Raw genomic sequence first — 15,452 nt, 5'->3', positions numbered from 1 at the left:
CCTTCCCGCCGGAGCAGTACCTATTTATCTACTTGCACTTTGACATGCTTTCGAACTGCTAGGTTGGCAGGAGCAGGGACCGAGCAACGGGAGCTCACCACGTTGTGGGGATTCGAACTGCCGACCTTCTGATCGGCAAGTCCTAGGCTCTGTGATTTAACCCACAGTGCCACCCATGTCCCACCATGTGTCTTATGCCACTTGGTGCATAAGAGGCACCAATTGGCCTTCCAGATGTTGCTGAACCACAATTCCCTATTGCCCATGTTTGCCGGGCCAGATGGGAGTTGTAGTTCAGCAAATCCCAGAAGACTATAGTTTCACCCACACACCTGGTGCATAGCAGCCACACTGCCTCAATCTTCCCAGCATGCTTTTTGAACCCATGCGTGGCTTTTTTTCCATCTCCCCACTCCCCAGGTTTCATCAATGCTTTGCCCTCTGTGCTGTGAGCCGGCCGTCCGGCCGTCAACTTGAGGTTGCCTGCGCCGGGCGATGGACTTTGACCCCTACGCAAGCATGCAGGTTGGAATGCGGGTGGTCCGTGGGGTGGACTGGAAATGGAGCAACCAAGACAACGGCGAAGGGAATGTCGGGACGGTGGTAGAGATCGGTCGGCAGGGCAGCCCAACCACCCCAGATAAGACCGTGGTGGTCCAGTGGGACCAAGGAACTCGCACCAACTACCGGACTGGGTTTCAGGGAGCGTACGATCTTCTTCTGTACGATAATGCACAAATAGGTAAGTAAATAACACAGGAAGCTGCCTTATAATGAATTAAGCCACTTGTCCATCTGTGTCAGTACTATCTACACCAGTGGGCCTCCAGCTTTTTTCCTCTGGGCCACATTTCCAGAATAAAAATTTCCTTGCCCTGACTTTTTTTTTATTGATAAGAAATACATTGGAAAACAAAAAGTAGCAGCTCCTGGCAGGCTTTGATTTGTAATGGAACACAGGTACTTTATCATATGATAACGGGACATCCAGAAAGTAAAAAACAAGGCGGATACATAAGAACATGAATCATTCCCAACATGTAATATTGATTGCCCTTGAACCTTTCTGCCACACTTGCCATCCTCTCCTGCCACACGCTTTTGAGAACCGCTGGTCTACACTGACTTGCTCTCCAGAGTTTCAGGCAGGTGACATTTCCACCTCTCCCTGGAGATGCCGGGATTGGAACCTGGGACTTTCTGCACTCAAGGCAGATGCTCTTGCACAGAGCTGTGGCCTTTTCTCGGAACCTAGGAATCTGCATCGCTGAGCCACACCAAGCATTCATCCAGCATTGTCTGCACCAGTCAGAGTAAAGAACCTGTGGCCTTCCCCTGGTTGTTGGACTGTTGTAACTCCCAACTGTCCTCTGGCGATGTTGCTGGCTGGTGACTTGAAAAGCCACAGTTTACCCCCCGGCTGATCTACACTGGCTGGCTTTGGAGAAGGGTCCTTCCCTGGAATGATTTGAGGATCCTGGGTGCCCATGCGTTATTTCAGACACCTCTAACATAGGGTTACCAGACATCCCCCGTTTCCAGGGAACAGTCCCCGGATTTGCGAATAAGTCCTTGGACAAATTCCATCCCCAGAATGTCCCCAGATTTCATCTAATGTTCCTAGGAAATGCAGTAGCGGCAGTCTCAGCAGCCCAGAGCAGTTGGCTCTGGCTGGCTTCCGGGCTGCCTCCACCTTCCCTGACCCCAGCAACTAAGCTGTGAAGGGAGGCTTCATGCTGCCTATCAGAACAGCCTCCCAACTCCTACTTGCATGCAAGCAGGAGCGGGGCGGGGATCTCTCAGCTGTGAAAGGAGGCTTCACGGTGCCTATCCGAGCTTGCGTGCAAGCAGGAGGGGGAAGGGATCTCTCAGTTAGGCAACAGGAAGCCTTGCTTCCCAGCTGAGGGATCCCACCCCCTCCTGCTTGCACACAAGTAGGAAGGGGATTGGGGCTGTTTTGATGGGAAGGGAGGCATCGTGCTGCCCGAGCCTTGCCACCGCCACTCTCCGCCCTCCTTCTCCACCTTCCTGCCTGACCCACTGTGCACCGCTTCCCCACCACCGAAGAACTAACAACTCAGGGGCTGCCCAGGTTCATGGAGAAAGGAGATAGAAGCCTCGGAGGAAGGGGAAACATGGCGGTTGAGGTCAAGGCGGCGGCCGCCCCTCTGCCACCGCCATCGCTGCAGCATCAATGTCCCAAACATGTAGTATGTATATATGTATGTAATTAAAGTGTCCCCAGATTCATTGAAAAAAATCTGATAACCCTACTCTAACACACACACTCTCCTGCTTACTGAAAGCCACACGTGTTAATAACCTTTCTTCCATAAGGGAGTTTCTCTAACCCCTTTGATCTCTTTGGTTGCTGAAGCTGCTGATGGTGACTCTCGCCTCTTTCTTTCTCTCTCAATTAGGCGTCCGCCACCCCAACATCATCTGCGACTGCTGCAAGAAACACGGGATCCGCGGGATGCGGTGGAAATGCAAGGTCTGCTTCGATTACGACTTGTGTATGCAGTGCTACATGAACAACAAGCATGACCTCTCCCACGCCTTTGAGCGCTACGAGACTGCTCACTCGCAGCCGTAAGTGATAGAATCAGAGATTTGTTGGGTTGGAAAGGGGTGCCAAGGGTCATCTAGTCCAACCCCCTGACACTTGCACATATCCCCGGTGTACATTGTCTGTAAGCAAAAGAAATGTTAATATATAGAGAGATAGATAACAAGAGGGTGACGTGTTCTTTCTTTTTAGGGCTCGATTCTATCCGTACTTGTTTTGCTTCAAGGGGTGGGAAACTGGAAACTGGAAACTGGCAAGCCAAGTATGGCATGTGGTATGATGCTGGAAATCCCTTGGGCACATGTCCAGTGATATATATTACTTTTGGTTTAAGTTGTTGTCCTCCTCAATTTTGTAGCTATCAGATCCTTGATATATGCAGTTTGCTCATGTACTTTTAAGTGATATTCCTTTAGTATGGGGATTAATGGAAGAACAAGAAAACTGTATTTTGCTCTAGATCTCTAAGAGACTTATACTTGGAGCCTGGAAGGATAAACACCTATTGTCTAATATGCAGCAGTCTGAGGACCCTGCAGCCTTGGCTACATCTTGAACATATTTCTTATAAACACCAGTTTTATGTGGATACCTGTTGGGACATTTGTACGGCTTCTATCCAGTGGCATGTGGTGAAGTTTCTCGTAGGGGAACAGTTAGGGCCAGAGGTACCAGCTTAGCTTGCGAGGGCGATTTGGGGTGGGTGGGTGATGTCGTGCAAATGAGCATAGCTCCTCCTTCGCTAAGCCGGGCAGAAACCAAAATGGAAAAGATTTGTCCGTCCCCAGGTGTGATGCTTTTGCTTTTAAGAGAACCGAGCTTCTCCAAAACTGAAGCAAGTAGAAAAAGGATGGGGGGTTGCTTAAGCAAAGGGCTTCCAGGGCTTTTTTCAGTAGACGATTGCAATGGTAACTAGGCAACCTACCCTGTTCCCTTTTTTAAAAAACACCCCCCTCCTCTAATGTTGCTTCCTAAATTGTAGAGGAGCTGCCAGTGCCACTGTGTGAAGTCCTCGGAGGAGAATGAAACTCGGGGGTGACTAATAGTGACTTTTAAGCTTTCTATGCGTGGGGCAGGAGAGCCGGATTTGGGCATGGGGGCGTGGGATGAAAGAGAGTCAGGGGGCAGGTGCTCAGTGCCGTTGACAGGTTGTCTTCGGAGGGAGGCGTGCAAAATGTCTGGGGGGAAAGGAAGGAGATGGGAGTTATGCGTCCCTAGTTAGGGGCAGGTACCCACTTCCTCCAGCCTCTCACCCCCATGTCTCGCTCCCATTCCCCCTCTTGTTCCACCTCGGCCCGCTACCCCACTCCTGAGCCCGGCAACACCTCAGGACTCATGATAGCCACTGTGGTTAGTAGCTATCGAGATTCTGGTTTCCTTTAAGCCCAGGTTCCCTGTTACGTCTGAACCACAAATCTTTAGCTTTTGTGGGTTTGACAAGCCAGGGTAATAAGGGACAATCTCTCCACACACACACACACATTATCCTGGCTTGTGATATGATGTTATGCAAGAGTTCTCTGGTCCTGGAGGGGGAAATGTAGGTTTGGCTTAACACAAGCCAGGATCTGTGTCTCAAAGCTGCTTCCACACCGGGGGGGGGGGGGCGGTGCAGAAGGACAAAAGAGGAGCACCAAGGGAGGATTGTGCCACTCATCTGTGACTTCATAAACCATGCTTTATGAGGCTGTGGACAGACAGTGCGTCACTTTCCCACTGGGGCTTCCAAGGTGAAAAGGAGGAGAAATCACTTGAAGCGCCTAAGTTTGGAATCTCTGGTGACTTTTTTGTGCACAATCATAAATCCAACGCATGGTTTCTTGGTTTCATTCAGATAATGGATACCTTCCTGTTGAAAATCCCAACAAGGCCTGCAGAATGTATTGATTCCTTGCAGTGTTGGTTGCCTCCAAGGTGAAAACACTGTGAAGTCTCTCTCTCTCTCTCTCTCTCTCTCTCTCTCTCTCTCTCTCTCTCGTGTCTTACAATGAGTAAGAGGTCTGGAAAGCAGTTTTGACGAAGAACAGTTGTGAAAAGTGGGATAAAGTTAGCACCGGGCAGTAAAGATTCAGGGCAGTTGCAATAGCTGCCTTCAGAGATGCCAAAAGTGAAGCAGAATTGTTCTCTGTTACCACATGTGGCGAGGGCTTTTAACATGTTGGCTAGACCGCTATTCAGGGTTGTATGTTCTGGGATTTGAATCGGCCTCGGACCATTTGGAGATTCAGCAGGCGCCTTCTGTCTCAAATTTTAAATGCCTGCTGAAAACTTCTCTATCCCACCAGGGCTATGCAGGCAATTCAGAACGTATCTTTTGACAATAGGTAGCTGATGTCTGCTTTTAGTTTTTTATATGATTTTTCATTGTATGGTTTTATACACTGTCGTCTTAAACACCTTTTTTTAATGAATAGCGGTATATAAATATTTTTATAAGTAAAATATAGGCCAGGGCACTTGCAAGACAATTCCATATGCGCGAGAACCCAATGAAACTGTTGAAGGAGGCAAACTATAAGGCTCTCAATAGAGGCGGGAAATAACTGAAGGCATCTAAGAAAAAAATCAAAAGGCAGAGAAATTAGTAAGATCGGTACCATAACTGAGGAATACTGATATTTAATTAAGAAGGCACCTGGGTGTGAGAACGGCCTTGTCCTTGCATTTGAGGGTTTTCAAAAGTGTAAATCATTTCTAAGTGGCCATGCTGGTGGGAGCTCTCAATTCAGTCCGGAGGATCCAGATAACAGCTCAAGACAGCATAACTTGAAAGGCTAACAAGCTGGATAATTTTTGAATCCTTGTTTTGAGGCCCCTTTAGAGGAGGAGAGGTTTTTTTATATCCTTGCATGTTTAAGGGATTCCATCTGGAAGTGACCCTGGGGCCAGATGAACACCATCACTAAAAGTTCAAACCGGTGATGCCGCTTGGCGATTTGCACATCCAGTATTTTTGACCTATTGTTTGCCGAACAAATAGCTATTTCATTAGGGAGGACCTTGGTCCAAAGGTGTTTGGTTACGTTTAAGGCTGTTGATTTTATCTGTTTTGTTTTGACTCTTGTGTATTTTATGAGCCATAAAAAGGGGCTTGTGGTCATTTGGTTGTTCCGCCTCATTCTGATTTGAAACCTTTTTGCTTTGGAAGTTATTAATTGTTTTTAACTGGTATTATATTTTTAAAAGATACTTCTCATATACTATATAGACATATCATAACTAGAACTGCAAAGTCTACCAAACTAAAGCCAGGAGCAAAATCGTGGCTGTGGGCAGATGGAAGAGGCTGTTGTCTGAAACCCAAGAGAGCACCTGCCTGTTGCTGTAGAAAATACTGAGCTAGATGGATGAATGATGCAACTCGGTATATAGAAGAATGGTATAGAATCCTAAGAGCTGGAAGGGACCACGAGGGTCATCTAGTCCTTGCAATGCAGGAATCTTTAGCCCAACATGGGTCTTGAACCCACAACCCTGAGATTAAGAGCCTCGTGATCTACTGACTCAGCTGTCCTATGGGAAGGGCTGTAGCTCTGCCTTGCATGCAGAAGGTTCCCAGGCTGAACCCCGGGCATCACCAACTAGGGCTTTGAGAGACTCTTGCTGTGAATCCTGGAGAGGTACTGCAAATGTAAATCATCCTTCTATATATAGATCCTTCCCACAAGGAATCCTGGGAGCTAGCTTGGATTTGTAGCTCTTTGAGGGGTGAACTACAGTTCCCAGGATACTTTAGGGGAGAGCCACATGTTTTGAACATATGGTGTGGATGTGACCCCAGTATCCCTAGGTTCTTTGGAGCAAAGCTGTTGCACTCCCTGCAAGAAGAATTCCATCCCCGGTTTCTGCAATTGAGATGAGCCTTTGTTTTAATTTTAACCTGCTAGGTGGCAAGGTGCTGGATACTAGAGGCAGATTGCTTGCTGATGAGAAGTACAGTATTTTAATTTAATGCAGACCACTTCCGCTGTGGGGGATCAGAGATGGTCCAGAGAGGTACCAGTGGGGAATTCCTCCCCGCCCCAAGAAAATAGCAGCATCAAGGAGGGACTTTCCTCTGGAGAGGAAAATGTGAAATTTTCCCTCTGTGCTGGCTCCAATCCGGTTAACTGAGAGCAATTTGCATTTTGCAAACCTACAGCCTAGATGTGAAGACATAGCTAATGTCACAGAAACCAGGGGAAAAAATCTGTTCTCTTTTTTCCATTCTGAAGAGCCATTTCACCTTTCTCCAAATTGCTTGCTCAACGTATAGCAGCAAACTTTTTCTTCTCCGAACAAGATCAATAGTTGCATTTCTATCTCTTTTTTCAACCGTTCTAGGCAAAGCACAAATGATGCCCCTGGAGACACTAATGCCGATTTTCCAGAGACGATAAAAAGTTTATTATCTATGGCAAAGCTAGGCTTGCATCCATCTAAGTCTGAAATTGGACCCCACACACCCTCTTTTCCCCTGAAGACATTGCAAGTTCAGCTAATGTCAACCTAACTTTTTGCTGCGCAGTTTTTACAATCTCTTTATTCCTTTTGCTGACTGATATTGCTCAGGCGCTCTCTCTTCTTCTTTATTTATTTAACAGAGTTTGTAAATTGCTAACTGTAGAATCATCTGTGTTGTTTCTATAAAATAAAATACATGTTAAAATGATTGGTGAAAGTTCAGATTACAAGTATGATGAGCAATTTTTGTAAAAAAAAAAGGGGGGGGTTGTATGCAACAAAGTTCTACTTGGAGTAAACTCATTCACATTAATGGCCCTAATGTCCATTACTTTCAGCAGGTCTACTCTGAGTAGGATTAGTACAGGATACAACCCTTACAAGGCAAAAATGCATGTCAACTTTACATATCTGGGTAGGCTTGTTTGAACAAGCGCTAAAAGATGGATTGCTTAGAAGCGCAGAACAAACATTATGTGGCACTTGCTATCAATATGTTTAAAAATCACTTTTTTCTTCCTGTACCTCCTTACCTACAAAACAGGCATCTTAAACAATTGCCAAGAGAAATGCAAATCAGTGGTTGGAAACGGAAGGGATTGCACATGATAAAGAGACTGCTACAAAAAAATAAAACCCTCTGATAGGAGTCTTAACTAAAAGATAAATTCAGAGATCTGGAAACAAGCTGGCTGCTCGTACCTCAAAAGATATATTTCTCAGCTAATCAGATAGTTATATCTCAAGCAAACAGACCTTTAAAGCCCATTGAGCAATTAATTTTTCATTCCATATACACACCCAGGGAACTGTTTTCCAATACAGTCGTACCTTGGCTCCTGAATGCCTTGGGAGTCGAATGTTCCGGTTCCTGAACAATCGAAAACCGGAAGTGAGTGTTCCGGTTTTCGAATGTTCTTTTGGAAGCTGAACATCCGACGGGGCTTCCTCGGCTTTTGATTGGCTGCAGGAGCTTCCTGCCTTAAAACCCTATACAGATGCCAGTATGCACATGTGAAATGTCATAGGATAAATCCTCAAATTAGTCTGATGTGCTGGAGAGGTTCTAAACAGATTGGATCATACTACGGCAGGTGATGGGACTGCAAATGTACACAACCGTTTTTGGAACCAGGTTTTTATGAGGGTTTCCACTATTACAAGACACATATTGCACCCTGATTCTTAAGCTTGCTCTCCTAAATTATAAGGATTTTAATGTTCAAAGACTTGTAATATTCCTCACAGCTGTAAGTAGACCTCTATTAACCCAACACTGGAAAATGGCTAGGATATACAGCACACTGCCCTTATGGAAAAAAATTGCAGAACATCTTGGATCCTTAAAAAAATATGGAAAGTAAAGATTACTTTTAAACTGTTTGGAACAACTCTTTACCTGGGCTTCTGACACACGAGATGGTATATTTTGGGACCCCCCATTTCTTTTTAATTGTTAGTTGCTTTAGTTTTTAATACTGTGTTTTAATGTAATAACCTGCCCTTGACCTTAGGGTAAAGGGTGGGTAAATAATAAGTAATAATAAGTTAAGAAGATGCATTCTTGTTGGTATTTGTCTGTCTTGAGAGACAATGGAGTGCGCCTCCAGGGGTGAAGTCAAACCACTGTGTTGGCAGCAACTAAGTGACCCCTTGAGGCACAAGCCTGGGCAGTGTGTATGGAGGTCCAGGGCTGCCCGGATGACAAGATCCCCCCTCTTGGCCTCGCAGATGTGGTCCAAAGGAAATCAGAACAATACATTTGGCACCAGCTTGACTGCAGGAAACCCACAAGGTGCCATCCAACCACTTTAGGGACTCCACGCCAGATTTGTGTAGGGTTTACTTAGGCTTTTCCTTCTCCCAATTATGTCCCACAAGGCAGAGGAGGTTTAGGATCAGAGGTTTCCTTCTCCTAGATGGGCTATCTTTCCAGGTTGCTGGACACTGCTTGAACCCTTCTGAAGACGTGTGCATGCACACAAAAGTTCATACCAAGAACAAACTTAGTTGGTCTCTAAGGAGGTAAAGGTAAAGGGACTCCTGACCATTAGGTCCAGTCGTGACCGACTCTGGGGTTGCGGTGCTCATCTCGCTTTATTGCCCAAGAGAGCCAATGTTTGTCCGCAGACAGTTTTTCCAGGTAATGTGGTCAGCATGACTAAGCCGCTTCTGGCGAAACCAGAGCAGCGCACGGAAATGCCATTTACCTTCCCGCCACACCGGTACCTATTTATCTACTTGCACTTTGATGTGCTTTCGAACTGCTAGATTGGCAGGAGCAAGGACTGAGCAACGGGAGCTCACCCCGTCCCGGGGATTCAAACCGCCGACCTTCTGATCGGCAAGTCCTAGTGCTACTAGACTATTTTTTTATTTCTATATACAGTCATACCTCGGGTTGAAGTAGCTTCGAGATGAGTATTTTCGGGTTGTATCCTGCGGCAACCCGGAAGTAACGGAGCGCGTGCGCAGATGGTCAAAATGACGGCATGTACGGAAGCGGCGAATCGCGAGCCGCGCAGATGCGGGTCATGTTCCCATCCAGAGGTACCACTGTATATATTTCTACTGCGTCAGACCAACACGGCTACCTACCTGAATCTTGAACCCTTCCAGACAGAGCAGGGTATGTAAGCTGTGATCCCTCCAATGACTGGAGCTGATGGGAGTTGTAGTCCACCGGCATTTGAAGGGCCAGAGCTCCCCCGCCCCTGCGACAGAGAATTAATGACACTTTCCCTGCTACGTGCTGTTCTTTCCCGCCTGCAGGAGCCAAGGGACTTCCTTCCCTAATTTTACAATGGCATCGTGGCTGGAGACCAGGCCAGATCAATCAGTTAGAAACGGCTGGACTCTGGGCAGAGAACTCCCCAAGTGAGAACTCTCTCGCCTTTTCTTTTGTTTCCTTCTCTGAAATTTGGCCGGCCTCATCGCTGCCTCGGTGATGATAATTGGGGAACGCGAACCCAGCCGGGCCTGTCGACCTGATTCCCAGGCGGAAACATAGCCAGTGTTGCGTGTTGTGACACTTCTCGAGTATGTGCCTGATAGGACTTTATTTAAAAAAGAAATGCTTTGAGAAACAGCGTATGAGCTGGTGAGGTGGAGACTTTAGCTTGTGTCGTGCCCGTTTTGCCAGCAGAAATCAACATGCCAAAGAATCTGTTCTGCCGCCCTGGGCTCCTTCAGCAGGAAGGGTGGGATATTAGTCGAGATAATAAGAATAATAATGCAAATAAATAAACAAACAAATAAGTAAATAAATAAGAGGGTCTGAAAGACTCTGAAGTTGGTGTGATCTTGATCTTTTAATGTAAGGTAAAGGTAAAGGGACCCCTGACCATTAGGTCCAGTCGTGACCGACTCTGGGGTTGTGACGCTCATCTCGATTTATTGGCAAAGGGAGCCGGCGTACAGCTTCCGGGTCATGTGGCCAGCATGACTAAGCCGCTTCTGGCGAACCAGAGCAGTGCACGGAAACACCGTTTACCTTCCCACCAGAGTGATACCTATTTATCTACTTGCACTTTGACGTGCTTTCGAACTGCTAGGTTGGCAGGAGCAGGGACTGAGCAACGGGAGCTCACCCCGTCGTAGGGATTCGAACCGCCAACCTTCTGATCAGCAAGTCCTAGGCTCTGTGGTTTAACCCACAGCGCCACCCGCATCCCTTTTAATCTTTTAATGTAGTTCCTTACCTTCTTTTTTCTTGGCTTAGAGCAGAGTTCGGGAATGTCAAGTTTGAAAACTGCCCTCGAGGCCTTTCTCTCTGGTCCTCAGGACTGTTGCCAGGTTGCACTCCTCACTGGGCCCTTCTTTGCATCCCCCTGGAGTGTTTTTGCCAGGCTAGACTTTGCCCTTGAATACCGATGATGCCTCTCGCTTGTCTGGATGGAGCTGTGTGTGCAACGGTCTCATAGTGCAGCTATGTTGGGTAGGGTGGGGTGTGAGACAAGGACCGTGGAATGGCAGAGTTAAAAGTATAGAGGCATTAGTGTGGGAGTATTGGAGAAGCATTACTGAACAACTGATAAAGCGTGGTGGTCCAGGGTAAATCCACTTCAAATGTGCTGCTCATGGATGAATGACAGGCTGCTGCATACACGATAAAACAGCAGTCTTGATGAGACCCAGTTCTGTTGATCTTCTGCTGTGTGTTTTTCATTGGCCACGGTGGTGTGGAGAGCAGCGTGGATTTAACAAGGATCTGCCACAGGTTGCATTGGGACCTTCCCATTGCCTCGTCTCCAAGATCAGTGGGTGGAGGCTTATTCAGTCTGCCTGCTTGAGATGATCCTTTTATTCTCTCTTGTGGCTGGCCTGAGCCTCCTGGCTCCAAGGTCCCTCTCTTGCCCTTCCTTCTCTCCTTTGGCTGTTAAATCTGAATAAAGCTTAAAGGACTGCATCGGGTGGATTGCCAAATTCTATCCCCCCCCCCCCACCGGCATGGATACCAGACTTTTCCATTGAGGCATCCTCTCCAGAAAGTCAAGGTTATTGTTTTTTTTGCTCCATATGGCAACGTGTTGATTAGGAAGCTCTCAGCTGGCTCAAGTAATAAAACCTGGCTACCTCGGGAGCCAAGGGGACTCAGCTTGCAGAGGCAAGAGGAAGGGAGTTCTGGCCTGTGTTGACTGCTAGATCAGGGGTGGGCACCCTTTTTGATGCCCTCTTGCAATGGGCTGTGTTCAGCAGTTGGTGACCATACTCCCAGAGCCAGCAGCATGTGGAGCCATTCATTCCCCACTCTGATTCTCTCTCTCTCTCTCTCTCTCTCTCTCTCTCTCTCTCTCTCTCTCTTCGTCTCTTGCACTCTCACTCTTGATGCTGATTTGTGATGGAGATGAAAGTGTGGAGGCATCCCGGCAAACACTCATGCTCTCCTCAGCCTGCCAAGCAGCTTTTCGGCCTGAGAGGAAGGTGGTTTTACTTGGAGAGGAAGGTGCACAGGGGTGGACCCTCCCTGAGTTACACTCTCCACCCAGGCAGCAAAGTTCAGTAGGGAGGAGAGAGAAATTTAGTGGAGGGGTGGGGCGGTGTCTGCAGGTGGTCTTCCATTGTCCTTCAAGTGCTGTCTGTATCCTGTGACAGCTAGAGGAACGCAGAATGTGATAGTTACAACCGTAGAATTCACTCCCACAAGATGCTGTGACGGCCGCCGGTTTAGATGGTTTTGAAAGAGGCGTGGGGCAATTTCACAGAGCAATAGAGCTGTGTTTGAATATCTCCACTCTCAGAGGCAGAAACTCTTCTGAATACCAGTTGCTGGAAACCACAGGAAGGGAGACTTCTTTTGTGGTCCTCCAGGCTTGCTTGCAGGCTTCCCACAAGCGTTTGGTTGCACACTTTGAGAACAGGATGCTGGACTCGATGAGCCACTGGCCTGATCCTGCAGCCAGGCTCTTCTGATGTCCTTATTTGTCCCGACAAGCTTCCACAGAAGCAGGACAGGGCTACTTTTTCTTCCAAGCCCCCGAGAACCAAACATTAACCTTGAACTGAACCGTCTCTGCTATCTACCCAGCCACGAAGAAGCCAAGTGATGCAGCAGGAGCCAAGCGCCTCCTGGATTTTAATCTAATTTGAGTTGTTTTGCTTCCAAATACCGGATAACAACCAAGGCTATTAAAGAGTGCCGCAGACCTCACCCCCCGGGGGGTGCATTTAATCGCTGCAATATTGCTTTTAATAACCATTTTAATTAAGGCCTTCATTTTCGAGATCGGTGCTGACCCAGGGATTCCAGCTCTGTCAAATTTCCAGCTGGCCCTTTTGCTGGTCAAGGATTTAGGAGGAAATTGCTGTGAATAAAACGGCATTGACTGAGGCGGGCAGGGACCCTCCAGGACAAATTTTGATCGAGGGGAATGGGTAGGCCAGAGGCGTTTTTCCTCTCGACTGTGAATTCTTCTGTGCAATTTGTTTCTCCACTTGCTTAGGGGGATGCTGTGTCAGAGGAGAAAATATCTTTGGGCAGGGAAGGGCTGAATTAAAAAAACAACAACCCCAAATTGCACGCAGAATTATGTCTAGTAGCATGCCCTACTTTACAGAGGACGGTCCTCTGGTTTTGAACCAGTCCAATACCACAATGACACTATACATTTAAAGCACTATGATGCTATTTTAAAATAAGTTGGAGGGGATTGTGTATGTCCCTGAGCTTCTTGTAGGGAAAATGTTATCAGTTTATTCCAATTGCGGAATCCTTTTCATTTCTTTCTTTTTTTTGATTGCTGAATTGATGTGGCCCCGGTACAGACTTTTAGTACTGGAGACTGGCTGAGCAGGATTGCCCTCCCTCCTCGCTCTTGGCTCCTATCACGTTACAATCTGGATCACGGAAAGATACCGATTAGCCATCGTGTGTGCAGATAAACCTGCCCCCTGGTCCTCTCCCCTAAGCACCTTTCCCCAGGCATGCCACGCCACCGAAGCAATCCATTAATGAGCCAAAGTGAGAGCCAAAGGTTAATTTTAGTGGCACAGTGGGCCGGGTGGCTGCTGGTTCCCAGGCTGCGTCAGGGGTTTATCCGCCCAAGTCTCTGCCGTCTGCTGCCGGGTATTAAGCAGCAGGCTAAGTCAGGGGCTTGGAAGTGTTATGCCTCTTCTTCCCCCATTACGGAAGCCACGCAAATGTGGAAGCGGTTTCATTATGGCGGCGGGAGAGTTTTTTGCTTCCTCAACCCCCAGCTGGAATTCTTGAAGGGCTTGGCCCGAAGTTTCTGCTTAATCAAATGCACTTGGTTTGATTTTGGGACGCGAGGAATACCGATCCCGTTATGGGCATTGGGAGCTGCTTCAACCGGACGTCAGATCCCATCTTCACCATTGTGTGGGTACCGCGCAGAGACGTATCCTTGTTGCTTGCCCTCAGCCTCTTGTAGATTTTAGCTTGACTTTCTGGGGAGGAGGAAGCGTTGGGTTGTAAGTCTCAGTAGTGCAAGCGTTGTTTTGTTTCGGGAAGAAACATAAAGGTTTGTGTCCTGTTCTATCTTGCCATTGAAATTATTGGTCATGGCTAACTTAGGTCCATTAATTTTTGTGGGTTAACTCTCAGTAAAACCTAGTGTGGTGTGGTTTGAGTGCACATTTTAAGAATATGCATTCATCTTAGTTATGCTTAGACTAGACCCGGCTGAGTCATGTCCATTAGCTTCAGAGGACGCACTTTGCATAGGACTGTCATTGGATTCAACCTGAAACCTTTGCCTCTTGGCTGAATCTGATAGTGTGGCAAGACTGAGACCCGGCCAAACAAGGCTGGTAAGGGGAGTGCCTCCAAGGAGGTCCAACTATTCTTTCTCATCTCCCCCAGTGCTGCATACTCTGACCGGCAGCACCTCTCCAGGGTCTTGGGGAGAGAAAGGTTGTTTTCCATCAACTGCTTTCTGAGATCCTTCTAAGCAAGGAAACCAGGAACGTTGTTGTTGTTGTATCCTTGATTTTTAACAACGTGTGTCAATGACTGTTTCTCCTTTTTATACTACTTGACTTTCTGTTTGCTGTTCTAAATGTTTCAGTTACTCTGATTTTTTAAATATACATTTTGCCGAGAGTTGTAAGCAGAGAAGCAAACTGGCTTTGTTTGTATGAGCAGCAGGGGAAATGACATGGTGTTTTTTCCCCTTTCTTTCCCTCTTGCAGAGTCACTGTGAGCCCACGACAGAACTTGCCACGCATCGCGTTAAAGGGGACTTTCCAGGGCGCGAAAGTGGTTCGGGGCCCCGACTGGGAATGGGGTAACCAGGACGGTGAGGTGCTTTTTGCCTTTTAGGGGTGTGGGAGTTGGCTCCTTGTGATGTGGGCAGAGAAGTTCTATATTCCAGACAAGAAGCAAGAGGCTCTTTCCCTCATGGATCTGTAGAGAGGGCCTTGGGCAAATACATTTCCTTTAATCTGCATGGTGGCTTGCGCTCATCCAAGTTTTACTCAGCGTAGACCTGCTGAAAATCAATGGGCCTCAGTATGTCAGGTCCATCGATTTGAATGGGTCCGCTCTGAATGAGCGAAAGTTGCACTAGTTCTGTGGAGCCTTGCAAAATAAAACAAAAATAACAAACCCTTGAAACTTTGGGCTCTCACACACGTCCCGTTTGCCCCGCCTCTTTCCCCTGGGAAAACCCACGTTTTCCATGGATTACTGCCTTCCAGGCGAAAGCAGCAGGGCAAAGGCAAGACTGCAATTACCCATGTCTAGAAAGCACGAGACAAGCAGAAAATGGTTTGGTCTTGTGCTTTCTAGGCATGAGAGAAGCAGAACACACCCTGTTGCCTGCAACCCAAAGGGCATAATTTAGATGCAAATAATAATAGCACAGTTAATACAGGCGCCGAAGAGGAGAGAAACTGGAAGTTGACAATATCAGTATGACGGGGGATGTCAACACAACCATGTTCCAAGGCGTGCGGCAGGTACAGTTTGGCCTGCAAGGTC

At 47.3% G+C, this 15,452-nt stretch overlaps 1 protein-coding gene across 4 annotated transcripts in view; it reads left to right on the top strand.

Moving 5' to 3' along the window:
• MIB2 (MIB E3 ubiquitin protein ligase 2) overlaps nucleotides 1-15,452 on the top strand; it is a 70,881-nt gene that overhangs the window by 32,656 nt on the left and 22,773 nt on the right. For all 4 annotated transcript variants that reach the window (XM_081016067.1, XM_081016064.1, XM_081016065.1 and 1 more), the window contains exons 2-4: nucleotides 421-742; nucleotides 2,421-2,592; nucleotides 14,663-14,769. In XM_081016067.1, the coding sequence (XP_080872193.1) occupies nucleotides 496-742; nucleotides 2,421-2,592; nucleotides 14,663-14,769 (526 nt within the window). In that variant the 5' untranslated portion in view covers nucleotides 421-495. The remainder of the gene's footprint in view (nucleotides 1-420; nucleotides 743-2,420; nucleotides 2,593-14,662; nucleotides 14,770-15,452) is intronic.

Source organism: Podarcis pityusensis, assembly GCF_964106645.2.
Source record: "Podarcis pityusensis genome assembly, chromosome: 8".
NCBI lineage: Eukaryota > Metazoa > Chordata > Lepidosauria > Squamata > Lacertidae > Podarcis > Podarcis pityusensis.
This window is presented reverse-complemented; position numbering and strand designations above follow the sequence as displayed.